The sequence below is a fragment of the Saccostrea cucullata genome, unplaced genomic scaffold (assembly GCF_032062105.1).
Source record: "Saccostrea cucullata isolate Sc308-1 unplaced genomic scaffold, CSIRO_AGI_Scuc_v1 ctg1367, whole genome shotgun sequence".
NCBI lineage: Eukaryota > Metazoa > Mollusca > Bivalvia > Ostreida > Ostreidae > Saccostrea > Saccostrea cuccullata.
This window is the reverse complement of record NW_026940215.1, coordinates 1255-14568: the sequence shown is the minus strand read 5'-3', so window position 1 is coordinate 14568 and position 13314 is coordinate 1255. Positions and strand designations below refer to the sequence as shown.

Sequence of the window (13314 nt, the reverse complement as noted above, 5' to 3'; positions counted from 1 at the left end):
TATCAAAATAAAGTAGACAATTGGTACTTTCATTTTCTAAGTTAAAATTTCGTTTTTTAGAATCAAGATATTGGAAAACAGGTTTGAGAATTTACAATGTTTTTGAAATTTGCAGAAAACATGCGTATATGACTACCTTCAGCAAAGAATTAAAATATAGAATATGAGCACAGCCCACGCTCCAAAAATAAAACATGTTTTTTGATCTTCAGAAAAAGATCATTCATTATGTATTTGCATATTTTGGATCAGAGGTTGTGCTGTGTATGAAATATTGACAAACTAGAAATATGTCCATAGGACATGAATGCCCCGCCGAGGATATATCAGTAAAGCAACACGAAAATTAGTATGTGTTTAAAATTTGATCAGAATATCCAGAATAGTGATGCAGCTGAATTGCTTGTTTGGAAAATATAGGTCAGATCCAGCATCCGAAGCAAGTCTGGTAGTGTCCATCCCTAGATGCATCATCCATGCAAGTTTGGTTCAGGTAGGGCTTATAGATACTTGGGAATGAAAATATAGGTCAGATCCAGCATCCGAAGCAAGTCAGGTATTGTCCATCCCTAGATGCATCATCCATGCAAGTTTGGTTCAGGTAGGACTTATAGTTACTTAGGAATGAAAATATAGGTCAGATTCAGCATCCGAAGCAAGTTTGGTGGTGTCCATCCCTAGATGCATCATCCATGCAAGTTTGGTTCAGGTAGGACTTATAGTTACTTGGGAATAAAAATATAGGTCAGATCCAGCATCCGAAGCAAGTCTGGTAGTGTCCATCCCTAGATGCATCATCCATGCAAGTTTGGTTCAGGTAGGGCTTACAGTTACTTGGAAATGAAAATATAGGTCAGATCCAGCATCCGAAGCAAGTCTGGTAGTGTCCATCCCTAGATGCATCATCCATGTAAGTTTGGTTCAGGTAGGACTTATAGTTACTTGGGAATGAAAATATAGGTCAGATCCAGCATCCGAAGCAAGTCTGGTAGTGTCCATCCCTAGATGCATCATTCATGTAAGTTTGGTTCAGGTAGGGCTTATAGTTACTTGGGAATAAAAATATAAGTCAGATCCAGCATCTGAAGCAAGTCTGGTAGTGTCCATCCCTAGATGCATCATCCATGCAAGTTTGGTTCAGGTAGGGCTTACAGTTACTTGGAAATGAAAATATAGGTCAGATCCAGCATCCGAAGCAAGTCTGGTATTGTCCATCCCTAGATGCATCATCCATGCAAGTTTGGTTCAGGTAGGGCTTATAGTTACTTGGGAATGAAAATATAGGTCAGATCCAGCATCCGACGCAAGTCTGGTAGTGTCCATCCCTAGATGCATCATTCATGTAAGTTTGGTTCAGGTAGGGCTTATAGTTACTTGGGAATAAAAATATAAGTCAGATCCAGCATCTGAAGCAAGTCTGGTAGTGTCCATCCCTAGATGCATCATCCATGCAAGTTTGGTTCAGGTAGGGCTTACAGTTACTTGGAAATGAAAATATAGGTCAGATCCAGCATCCGAAGCAAGTCTGGTAGTGTCCATCCAAAGATGCATCATCCATGTAAGTTTGGTTCAGGTAGGGCTTATAGTTACTTGGGAATGAAAATATAGGTCAGATCCAGCATCCGAAGCAAGTCTGGTAGTGTCCATCCATAGATGCATCATCCATGCAAGTTTGGTTCAGGTAGGGCTTATAGTTACTTGGGAATGAAAATATAGGTCAGATCCAGCATCCGAAGCAAGTCTGGTAGTGTCCATCCCTAGATGCATCATCCATGCAAGTTTGGTTCAGGTAGGGCTTATAGATACTTGGGAATGAAAATATAGGTCAGATCCAGCATCCGAAGCAAGTCAGGTATTGTCCATCCCTAGATGCATCATCCATGCAAGTTTGGTTCAGGTAGGACTTATAGTTACTTAGGAATGAAAATATAGGTCAGATTCAGCATCCGAAGCAAGTTTGGTGGTGTCCATCCCTAGATGCATCATCCATGCAAGTTTGGTTCAGGTAGGACTTATAGTTACTTGGGAATAAAAATATAGGTCAGATCCAGCATCCGAAGCAAGTCTGGTAGTGTCCATCCCTAGATGCATCATCCATGCAAGTTTGGTTCAGGTAGGGCTTACAGTTACTTGGAAATGAAAATATAGGTCAGATCCAGCATCCGAAGCAAGTCTGGTAGTGTCCATCCCTAGATGCATCATCCATGTAAGTTTGTCTCAGGTAGGACTTATAGTTACTTGGGAATGAAAATATAAGGTCAGATCCAGCATCCGAAGCAAGTCTGGTAGTGTCCATCCCTAGATGCATCATTCATGTAAGTTTGGTTCAGGTAGGGCTTATAGTTACTTGGGAATAAAACTATAAGTCAGATCCAGCATCTGAAGCAAGTCTGGTAGTGTCCATCCCTAGATGCATCATCCATGCAAGTTTGGTTCAGGTAGGGCTTACAGTTACTTGGAAATGAAAATATAGGTCAGATCCAGCATCCGAAGCAAGTCTGGTATTGTCCATCCCTAGATGCATCATCCATGCAAGTTTGGTTCAGGTAGGGCTTATAGTTACTTGGGAATGAAAATATAGGTCAGATCCAGCATCCGAAGCAAGTCTGGTAGTGTCCATCCCTAGATGCATCATTCATGTAAGTTTGGTTCAGGTAGGGCTTATAGTTACTTGGGAATAAAAATATAAGTCAGATCCAGCATCTGAAGCAAGTCTGGTAGTGTCCATCCCTAGATGCATCATCCATGCAAGTTTGGTTCAGGTAGGGCTTACAGTTACTTGGAAATGAAAATATAGGTCAGATCCAGCATCCGAAGCAAGTCTGGTAGTGTCCATCCAAAGATGCATCATCCATGTAAGTTTGGTTCAGGTAGGGCTTATAGTTACTTGGGAATGAAAATATAGGTCAGATCCAGCATCCGAAGCAAGTCTGGTAGTGTCCATCCATAGATACATCATCCATGCAAGTCTGGTCCTAGTATGGCTTATAGTTTCTTAGGAATGGACATGTTCCAAAAACTTTTACCTGGTCACTCGTCTTGAAAATGTCAGTCAAATCCAGCATCCGAAGCAAGTCTGGTAGTGTTCATCCCTAGATGAACCATAGCTCTCATCAATATCTATCAGCATATGAAGTTTGATGAAAATATCTTGGGTAGTTTCTTTGAAACTTAGCTTTGAACAGAGCTAAACGCAAAGTGTGACGGAAGGACGGAAGGACGGAAGGACAGAAGGACAGAAGGACGGAAGGACGGAAGACGGACATGACAAACACTATATGCCCCGGCCATATTCATGGCGGGGCATAAAAATGCTTCAACTTTAGGTCATTTCCAAAGGAATTTACAGGATATTAAGAAAATGACGCATTTTATGACGTCATAATGCATTGACCAGATGGGAAATTACGTCACAATTAATAGAAACTAGATCCCCAACACCCCTAGATGTAAATACAGTCAAACTTGTCTTAGCGGCCACCCGAAATCAACGGCCACTTGCAGTCAGCGGCCACATTCAGTTCCCCCCGATGATTTTAACTATATAATTTAACTGGAATAAACGGCCACCTGTGTAACGCGGCCAGCGGCCACTCTAATCCTCTCCCAACAGACTTATTGACACTGTAATAGGCGGCCATTTTGTCACTTGTTGCGATTCTATCATCTTTTAAACGTGTTGGCTTGGGTAATTATATCCTCGATAGTCAATTTAACCTATTACCGGGTAATGCAATTAAAGAAATTGCTTTTAAATACGCTGAACTCTGTTTGTGTTTATGAAAAAAAATATTTGTCCTGTTAGATCAATTTGTAATTATTTTTCAAGATTGCCGATTGAAAAATTAAAAGAATTTTATTACATTTGATCCTTTCCTCTAGCTAAAGAAATACACACCTTTTATATTTTGATTCCATGTAGAAGCCCTAATTGCTACTCTTGTAAAAACAAAGTGCTTCTTATGGAATGATTATCTCGTGAATTTCACTATCAAGAGAGGATCGATAGGGATTAGTCATACTCTACTGCATTTAACACCTGTGTTATGGAATGATTTTCAACTGCGTAAATACATATCTCTGGTGAACTGGTTAATTTATTTGTGTGTCTGTGTATGTTATATAGAAATTCTGACAGCTTTATAAACAATAAAATTAATCAGACTTTATAAACTTCAGCAAGTAAGTTAATTACCGATTGATTAAGTTGTGGGGGGGGGGGGTTACACTGCCGACTATCTTTTTAACTATCTTTTTAACATATGAACGTGAAATTTTTATTGACATATTTTTACTTAAATTCCTATGATTTATTTTATTTACCATTAAACTGTATTTTTGTGTATTTTTTTCTTTATAAAAAGGATAATAGTCAGGCACTGTATGTATTTCTTCAAATGAAAATTAAGAAAATTAAAAGAATTTTTTCAATAATTCAGAGTAACAATAGCACACTTATGAATGCAAGATGTTTAACTAATATGTAGGAACAGAAACATGCATAAAACCTTAAATATTCGAATTCTTTAATATTCTTTTTAAATGAGCTTTAATTGTTATATATACACATAAAAAGGTTTTGTGAAATTGAACTGTTTAATTATGATTAATTAATTAAACTGTAGTTCTTAATGTTGTTTATTTATTGACCAAATGTCCCTTTCGAGGGCAAACTGGAATAAGAGACCACCTGTCTTATGTGGCCAGTTTCAAGACTTCCCAAAGGTGGCCTCTTAAAACAAGTTTGACTGTACTGCATTTGCAACTTAAACTGAGCCGTTTCGATTATTCAGAAATTCTCAGGCCCAGATATGGCCCAAAGTGGTTCTTGCTCTTTACAATAAATTAATCATAGATAAGCTCAAGAGATAAAAACAGATAGTTAAAACCCCCGAAAATCATGTTGTGTGCATTTATATTCGTTGACAAAATGTTATGTAAGCATCTAGAAATGTTTATGTCTTTGAATTGGATTTATGAACATTTGTGTGACATTGTGATACTTATTTTACATGTAACAGATATACATTTATACATACTTTAAAATCATCTTCTTAATATACCCCGTATTCTAGTATTTTTTTCTATATGATAAAAAAATTTGATTACACAAGTACAATTTTTGCTCTCATAATATTTTCAGATGTTTTCGGCGCAATTTTATTGCATTACGTTGCCTCTCAATTTCTATGTTCATTGTGACGTCATAATACTGTTGAGTTGCTTTGCATTTAAATAAACACGACTGATGAAGGCCGGTACTACGGTTGAAATATTTCGAAAAGTGTTTTAAAGTTTTTTATTGTATTGACAAAGAGAGACTTTGGATATATATATATATATATATATATATATATATATATATATATATATATATATATATATATATTTTTCCGATGTTTCTGCTTCTGCCATGTACTGCCCACAATCAACTAGATGATTATTATGGCATGTGTGGTGCGCATGGAGTTCCAAAATCATAAAAATTTAAAAGATTAAAAGGTTAAAATATTAATTATGATTCATGGCATATAGATGGTCACCTGAGATTTAAAGGTCTCAAGTGTTTTTGCCATGACTATCTCTGGTGGTAGGTGGTTCCACTCTTTGATGGAACGAGTGAAATACGAGAATTTTCTATGGTCTCTTTTACAAGATGGTAGTTGGCAGGCTTCTTGGTGAGTATGTCGTGATCGACGTAGTGGTGGAATAAGTCGATCATGCTTGGTAACGACAACTTCATCATGAACGATCTTATAAAACAGGACGAGTCTGGAAATTCGCCTACGTTCTTCCAGTGTTTGCCATTGCAGATGTTGTATCATGCTGTCCACACTTGACCTGTTTCCATGCCTATTGCTTACATAGCGTGCAGCACGTCGTTGGACCATTTCCAGATTATGGGTGTCTTTTTGGGTGTAGGGGTCCCAGACAGGTGCTGCATACTCCAACTGGGGTCTAACTAATGACTTGTACGCATTTTCCTTTATTGATGTTGAGCTGATATTTAAATTTCGGCGGAGAAATCCTAAGGTCTTGTTTCCTTTGCTACAGATGTTACTTATATGATCGCTCCATTTCAAGTCTGATGTTATGAGACAGCCGAGGTATTTCGCTCTTTTAACATGTTCTAGAGTATGGCCATGTAGCTTGTATTGGTGATGTATTGGGTTTGGCTTCCTGCTGACTGACAGAACATTACATTTATCAGGATGGAATTTCATTTTCCATTTTCTTTCGCAAATGCCCAGTTTATCAAGGTCTGCCTGGAGTGTCTGGGTGTCCAGTTCTGACGTGACAGTAAGATATGCGATAGTATCATCAGCAAAAAGCCTTACTGTGGCATTGAGGCCTTCTGGCATGTCGTTTATATAGAACAGGAATAAGCATGGCCCAAGGACTGACCTTTGGAGCACTCCAGAGTCAACATTGACATAGCTGGACATTTCTCCATCGACTACTACAGCTTGTGTTCTGTTTGATAGGAAGCTAGCAATCCAATTGTGCACTTTTCCCTGGATCCCATAATGTCTGAGCTTATGGATGAGGAGGCTATGGCTAACCTTGTCAAAAGCCTTGGAAAAGTCTATGATCAAAACATCTGTCTGCTTTCCAGCAGCCATGTGATTGGTTATGTCATCTATAAACTCGATGAGTTGGGATTCACAGGATCTCTTGCTACGGAAACCATGCTGAAGTGGGTATAGTATGTTGTTGGTATCAGCGTGTTGCATAATATGGCTGGTAATGATATGTTCCATAAGCTTGCAGCAGATACATGTAAGGGTGATGGGTCGATAATTCTCAGCCTTGTATCTATCCCCTTTTTTGAAAATCGGGCTAACATGAGCTTTACGCCACTCCAATTGTATCTCTCCACTTTTTAGGGATTTCCTAAAGATGATGGTGAGAATAGGGGTCACGCTGTCAGCCAGCTCCTTCAGTACTCTAGGTTTAATACCATCTGGGCCCGCTGCTCTATATGGATTAAGATTTTTTAATAGTCTTAGAATTCCATTATGGGTAATGTACAGTTCTGGTGCAACTGGGTGTTTTCCACTCATAGGACAGTCACGAGTAAATTCTTCAGTACTGATATGTGTCTTCTCTGAGAATACGGACTGGAACTGTTTGTTTAGCACATCTGCTTGGTCAGTCGGATTGGCATGTAGCACTCCTTCACTGCGAATTAGTGAGATTCCATTGTTGTCAGTTCTTTGGTGTTTTATATAAGTCCAGAAGCGCTTTAGGCCGCTGTATTAGTCGTCCTCTACTTTAGGTGTTACTATTCCCTCGATGTAGTTCCAGTATGCTCTTCTTAGTTCTCTTTGAACCTTCCCCTTGATTTCTTTAAAGTGTTCATTATCTCTGTTGTCTCCAGATTTCTTCTTCTATTTGTATTGATTTGAAAATTATCTTGACCAAAATAAGAAGTAAATAATAATGAAAATCGGATTTTTCAAAAAAGAAAAAAAAACCCATTAAAGATCAAAGTACGGTTTATCACAATATTGATCGCGTTATTTGACGAGAACTTAATATTTTACGACTTACATGAACTATATTGCTTTTTTACGGGCGATAATAAGTTCGTTCTGTATACTATTATGTATAACTTACAGAACGACATTTACACGATTCTAATCGCACGATCTCGCACGATTAAAAACGCACATGTTTAAGTCTGATACACGCACGATCTCGCACGTAACACAAACGATGACGCACGATACACGAACGATTCTACACGATTGGTTTGTCAACAATAACGTTGCAGCCACTGTAATGGTTTTACCTACCAATGATATTCTGTCTTTCATAATCAGAAAGTTTTTCTGTTCAAAAGAAAAGAAAAAAAGGTAATTAAAATAAATATGTAGAAATATAAATATTTAAGAGATATTAAATTTTTGGAGTTTTTTTTCAATAATTTAAGGATAGCAAGCAACACATTTGTCCTTTTACAATTTATTAAGGTATTAATAATGCAGATTTTACCTAATTTTGAAAGGTTTGATGACAAGTCATCAATTTCCTTTTTCTGACATTCTTGTTCAGATTGAAAATCAGTTCTCTGTAGGATTTGCTCTAACTTCACTTTCTCTATTTCGGTCCCTTGTCTCTGTTGCTCTATAATCACTTCTGTTATTTTTCCTGGAGAAGAAAAAAAACCCTGAAATTTTAAACAATTAATGAGACTTAATTTGTCACTTTTTTATGGTATTCAACATAAACAGGATGCGATTTTTCATTTGCTTTTGATTCGACTTGCTCAGGTGAGTCGATTTGTGGGGTTTTCACAATGTCCGATTTAATATTCAATTTACAAACGATTCTTTTGCGCGAAATAAACAGGAACTTGCTATTCTTTTTCTTAATATTAAAGTAGCTCAGTTTGATAAACAAAACAAAAACAGCATTCATAGGAAAAATTGTGTTTCGCTTCGATTTAGCATTACTTCATTTTACTGAATTATGACGTTGATAATGATGTAGTTAACACGGTACCTCAATTTTCACTTTGCAACTAGATGAAGTTTATTAGTAAGTAAGTAAGTAAGTAATCATTTATTATAGTGACATTGTGCATTATAGACATTTCAATATACATTGTAAACATAATACATCAAACTGAATCTGCACCCGGCCCATTGGACCTATAAGTCACTTTTTCCATTAATAACATTTATATAAATTTACACATGCTGAAGATTCTTTCTAAGGTTAAATGCTGTATGTACAAATTTGGCTAACTTTATTTGGTAATCTTGATTTAGAACTTTGAACAAATAATCATTATCATTACTTTTTGGGTGCTCCTTGTACACACTATCAAAATATTTTCCTAGCATTATTATACAATTGACAGTCTAATAAGAAATGTTTTTCGTCTTCAACAACGGATCTAGAACAGAAAACACACGTTCTTTCACTTAGGGGTTCATTTTTATATCGACCGGTTTCAATGCGTAAGGGAAGCACTCCACATCTGAACTGTGCCAAGGCTGATCGTTCGTTTTTTGAAATATTAGATGCAACATATGGTTCGGATTCACAATTAACTTTGAAGGAAATATATGTCCTTAATTTTGATGATGATTGTATTTTCACTTTCCATTCATTTTCAGCATATTGACGGAGTTTTTGGTACATGTATTCGGTATTTACTATTTGCTGGTTTTGAAAAAGACCACTACTGTTGAGACTATCAAAAATATTTTTGATTTGTGAACACCACACACCCTGCATATTATAATCCCAAATGAAAACTTTTTTTGTTAATCTGTCATTTTCCAACTGAAGAATTCGGTTCCAAAGGCGAAATATATTCAGCCAACGTCGCTGTGTAGAGGGTAGCCATCCAACTTCGCTCTTAAGGGTATATAAAGGGGTAAATCGGTGAAGCCCCAGAAAATAACGAATTGCACGATTTTGCACCATATCAATTTTGTGAAAAACATTATAACCCCATACTCCCGAACAATAATCAAGAACTGGCACAATACAAGAATTATAAAGGTCTTCGTATGTTCTGAATCCAACATCCTTATAAGAGTGTATTCTCGAGATCACTCCAACCAGTGCCCTGCCCCGGTCTTCGCTAGAGTCTCCGCTGCAACATACAAAGAGGACTGCTTCTCATGAAAAATAATTCCAAGGTATTTATATTGTTGAACGATCTGTAATTTCTCATTTCCTAACCTGAATTCTAACTTAGTGCGCGGTTGACGTCCTTTACGAAAATGCACAACATTTGACTTTTCGATATTTACATTTAAACGCCACTTTAAGCACCAATTATAAAATAAGTCCAGTAAAACTTGCATATCATCCTCATTTTCTGTTAATAACACGATATCATCAGTGTATAGAAGTAAAGAAACTTTTCCATCATTAATTGGAATTCCTATATTTGTTTCCTTGATATTCACCGCTAAGTCGTTGATAAAAATTGAGAACAAAGTAGGTGATAAAGTATCTCCCTGGCGAACCCCGTTTTGATTAGTGAACCAACTTGTATGAAAATTATTCAAACGCACACAAGATTCAGTCAATAAGTAAAGGCTAGAAATGGCATTATACATAGCACCATCAATTCCATTGAGCCTAAGCTGTTGACTTTCGGTTCTGAATTATACTGTTTAATACAAACACATGGTCTACGCATGATCTTTCTCTACGGAAACCATTTTGCTCATCAACTAAAATGGAATTATCTTATTAATTACTACTTCTTTCTACTTTGGCAGACAATCTGCACTATATTTTTGACGAAATTATACACAAATCACTTAATTACATTCAAATTGTACACTTGAAGCTATTTTTTTTCACAATTCACAAAAGTTACAAAGGAAATTTTAAATATCCGTAATTCTATTCTTAAATAGTTCTATTGTTAACCATATCTTTTACATTGACTCGCACAAGACATCATATGTGTTTTAATCCAGAGGCGTAGTCACAAACTTAAAAGTGGGGGGGGGGGGGGGGGGCGCACCTCCAGAAATTCTTTGACAAGCAAAAAAAAAAAAAAAAAAAAAAACTCAAAAGTGGGGGGGCTCAACTCCAGAAATTCTCTGACAAGCAAAAAAAAAAAATTAAAAAATTGGGGGGGCTCAACTACAGAAATTCTCTGACAAGCAAAATAAAAAAAAAAAAAAGGGCCCCAAACTCGAAAATCCTATTTCGTGGGGGGGGGGGGGGGGGGGGGGGGGGGGGGGGGTAGTGGCCAACTTTTTCAAAGGCAAGTTACTTTCAAATCCAATTTTTGTCCACAATTCTTCGATATAACTATAACTATACAAGGGTCAAAAAGTGGGGGGGATTCAATGAATATTTCCTATAGTAAAGGTAATGTTGGGGAAAAATAGATGTGTTTTTTTTCTTCATTAAAAAGTGGGGGGCACAGACATACTCTTGCCCCCCCCCAGATCTGAAAGTGGGGGGGGCTAGTGCCCCCGCTGCCCCCCCTGTGACTACGCCTATGTAATCTGAACTACCAAAGTTTCCTATGGCCTTTAATAAACATTTTACCATTTGTAAAGTTTTCCTATTTAGAATTAGGGTTTAAAACTTGAAACCAGTTATTTTCTGATATTTTTTTTCTCAGATTCTATAAGCAAATATCAAATTATTTAGTACGCATGTGTGTTTGGGAGGGGTTTGGTGTTTTTCACAGTATATTTTGTGGAAATATTTTTATTTTTTAACACTATTCAAATTGATATCAAGTTATTATTGTTATTATCATTATTATAAAATTAATCAATCAATTTACCAAATAAGTAGTACTTTTTGAATTTGAACTTGATATTGATGCAAAGGTGCTGCGTGTTTTTCAAATTAATTCGGTATTCCATCAAGAATTTGTTCGCAAATTATCACATATATTTGTACTTTGCGCAATTCTTGCGCCACAGTTAATATTGTAATGATGGAGAACTAGGAAGCTGTAGCTCGTGTTTTCCACAACCTGTGCTTTCATATTTAACAAGTTTTAAACTGTTTTTTTTTTTAGATTTATTCTTATTTACAATGTATCTCGTGTTGCGGGAAAATTCATTGCGACGTTTGGGTTCTCATAGGAATATCGATTGAAATTTGACGTGCAAATGACTTTCAAATTTTGCTTTCGTTTTTCAATATTTGTGATAACACGGTACAATTTTAGTCAAAAGCAAATCGATTGGTAAAAAAAAGAATGAAAAACCGCATCGTGTGACCGCACCTTAATGCACATTCCTATATACAAAGGTTTACATGATACCTTTTAAGTCATCTGTTGTCTGGTGGTGTTTATCGATCTCGTCTAAAAACTTTTTCTCCTGCTCCGGGTCCATAGTTACAATTTTAATGACTTTTGCAGCATCTGTGTATGTTGTACATCCTCCGGGAAGACTGCTCTCAAGTTCACTTATAATTATTGTTAGGTCTTGCCAAAGTTTATTAAATTCTACATCTGTTAAAGAAACCCTGGCTGCATGCCCGCAATACGTATTTCTGATTTCTCTGATTCGATCGATGTTTGCAGAGAGGGAACGATCTAAGGGATCTGGTGTTTTGGCCCATCCCTTTTGATGAGGCGGAATTCCTGATATATTTCTCAGTAATATGTATAATAATGACAAATCAAAATCCGCATACGTTCCATTGAAAGTTCCCGATTTTGGATAAAGCGTTTCCCTTTGGACTTTATTTAAGATCGGATTTAAATTGTTTCTTTCCTGAAGAATGATAGCTGGGAACTGTATTTCTGTAACATGATTCCTCAGAATGTCCCTGAATAGGTCAGTACAGGGATCCACTAATAACCGGGAAACACGGGCAGCATGCGTTGTTTCCTTTGTTGATATGTATTTAGAACACGCCATTACGATCCTGCAACTCAAACAAAACTTTGATCAGAAATCTTTGGAGAGGATAATAATTTATCTTGCAAGACCAATTATTTGAAAAAAAAAGTAATAATAAAAGTACATTTAAATAAAAGTGTTCAATATAAATCAATACTACATGACGATTGTACAATCGATGCAGATTTGTGAACAAGACATTAAACAGACATTCACATAATTTCCAAAGGTTTGGTCAAGTGCCTTAACGACTAAAAGATCCCCTGTTTACTAAGCACAATGTCTGTAAGCACAACCTATTTATAAGATGGACGGAAAATCTCATTGTTAGTTAACAGGAGGCCTATGTGCATTATAGGTCACCTCATAATCATGTGATAACCCTCCAACAGTTGATTTTGTTTCCTGTTTAAAACCAGAGTCAAGGCATTCACAGTTTTGATAGAGGCACCTTTGCTCATCATTTTTATGCATTTACCATTCTTAATTTAGTTTGTTAATCCCAATATGCAAACAAGGGAAACAAAAATGTATCACAACAAATCATTGCACAGTCACTGTAATATTCAGCAGTTATCATTTGTTTCACGGCCCTAAAGAAACCCCTTGACCCTGCGGTCACATATTTCACAATGTAGTGAAAAAGCGACTTCTTTATTATTAACGTAGGATTCATTCAAAAAGATTAATTCATTCTTTTTAAGTAACCTTATGAGACGCCCTTCTATTTGGTAACGCAAACCCCGGTACCTTTATATTCAAAATCCTAGAGGAAGGACCATGAAGGTAATTCATCTGTCTAATGCAGAGGGGCACAGAGGAAGACTTTCAAAGAATTTATGTATCTTCATTACATAATAGATAAAGCTCAATCTTTGAACCTTGGGCCATGAAATTCAGTTGGTAAGAGCATCCTTGCTAATCATAACTACTGATGTAATTAGTTTGTTAAATATCC

The 13314-nt window shown here is 36.6% G+C and overlaps 1 protein-coding gene across 1 annotated transcript; it reads right to left on the bottom strand.

Annotated features, from left to right (window-relative positions):
* Nucleotides 1-5522: 5522 nt before the first annotated feature.
* Nucleotides 5523-12374, bottom strand: LOC134254977 (uncharacterized). Its single transcript, XM_062737515.1, has 4 exons — nucleotides 11771-12374; nucleotides 7999-8154; nucleotides 7796-7835; nucleotides 5523-7182 (listed from the first exon to the last, which is right to left on the bottom strand). Exons 1-4 carry the CDS (start codon nucleotides 12372-12374, stop codon nucleotides 5523-5525), a joined length of 2460 nt encoding a protein of 819 aa, XP_062593499.1.
* Between the last annotated feature and the right edge of the window lie 940 nt (nucleotides 12375-13314).

Bases quoted from the DNA above. Each gene is read 5' to 3' on its own strand.
- LOC134254977 (XM_062737515.1), bottom strand. From the start codon at position 12,374: ATGGCGTGTTCTAAATACATATCAACAAAGGAAACAACGCATGCTGCC. The intron at 8,155-11,770 runs GTATCATGTAAA...TTTCTTCTCCAG, and splicing joins GACAACAGATGACTTAAAAG to GAAAAATAACAGAAGTGATT. The intron at 7,183-7,795 runs GTAAAACCATTA...ACTAATTCGCAG, and splicing joins AGACAGAATATCATTGGTAG to TGAAGGAGTGCTACATGCCA.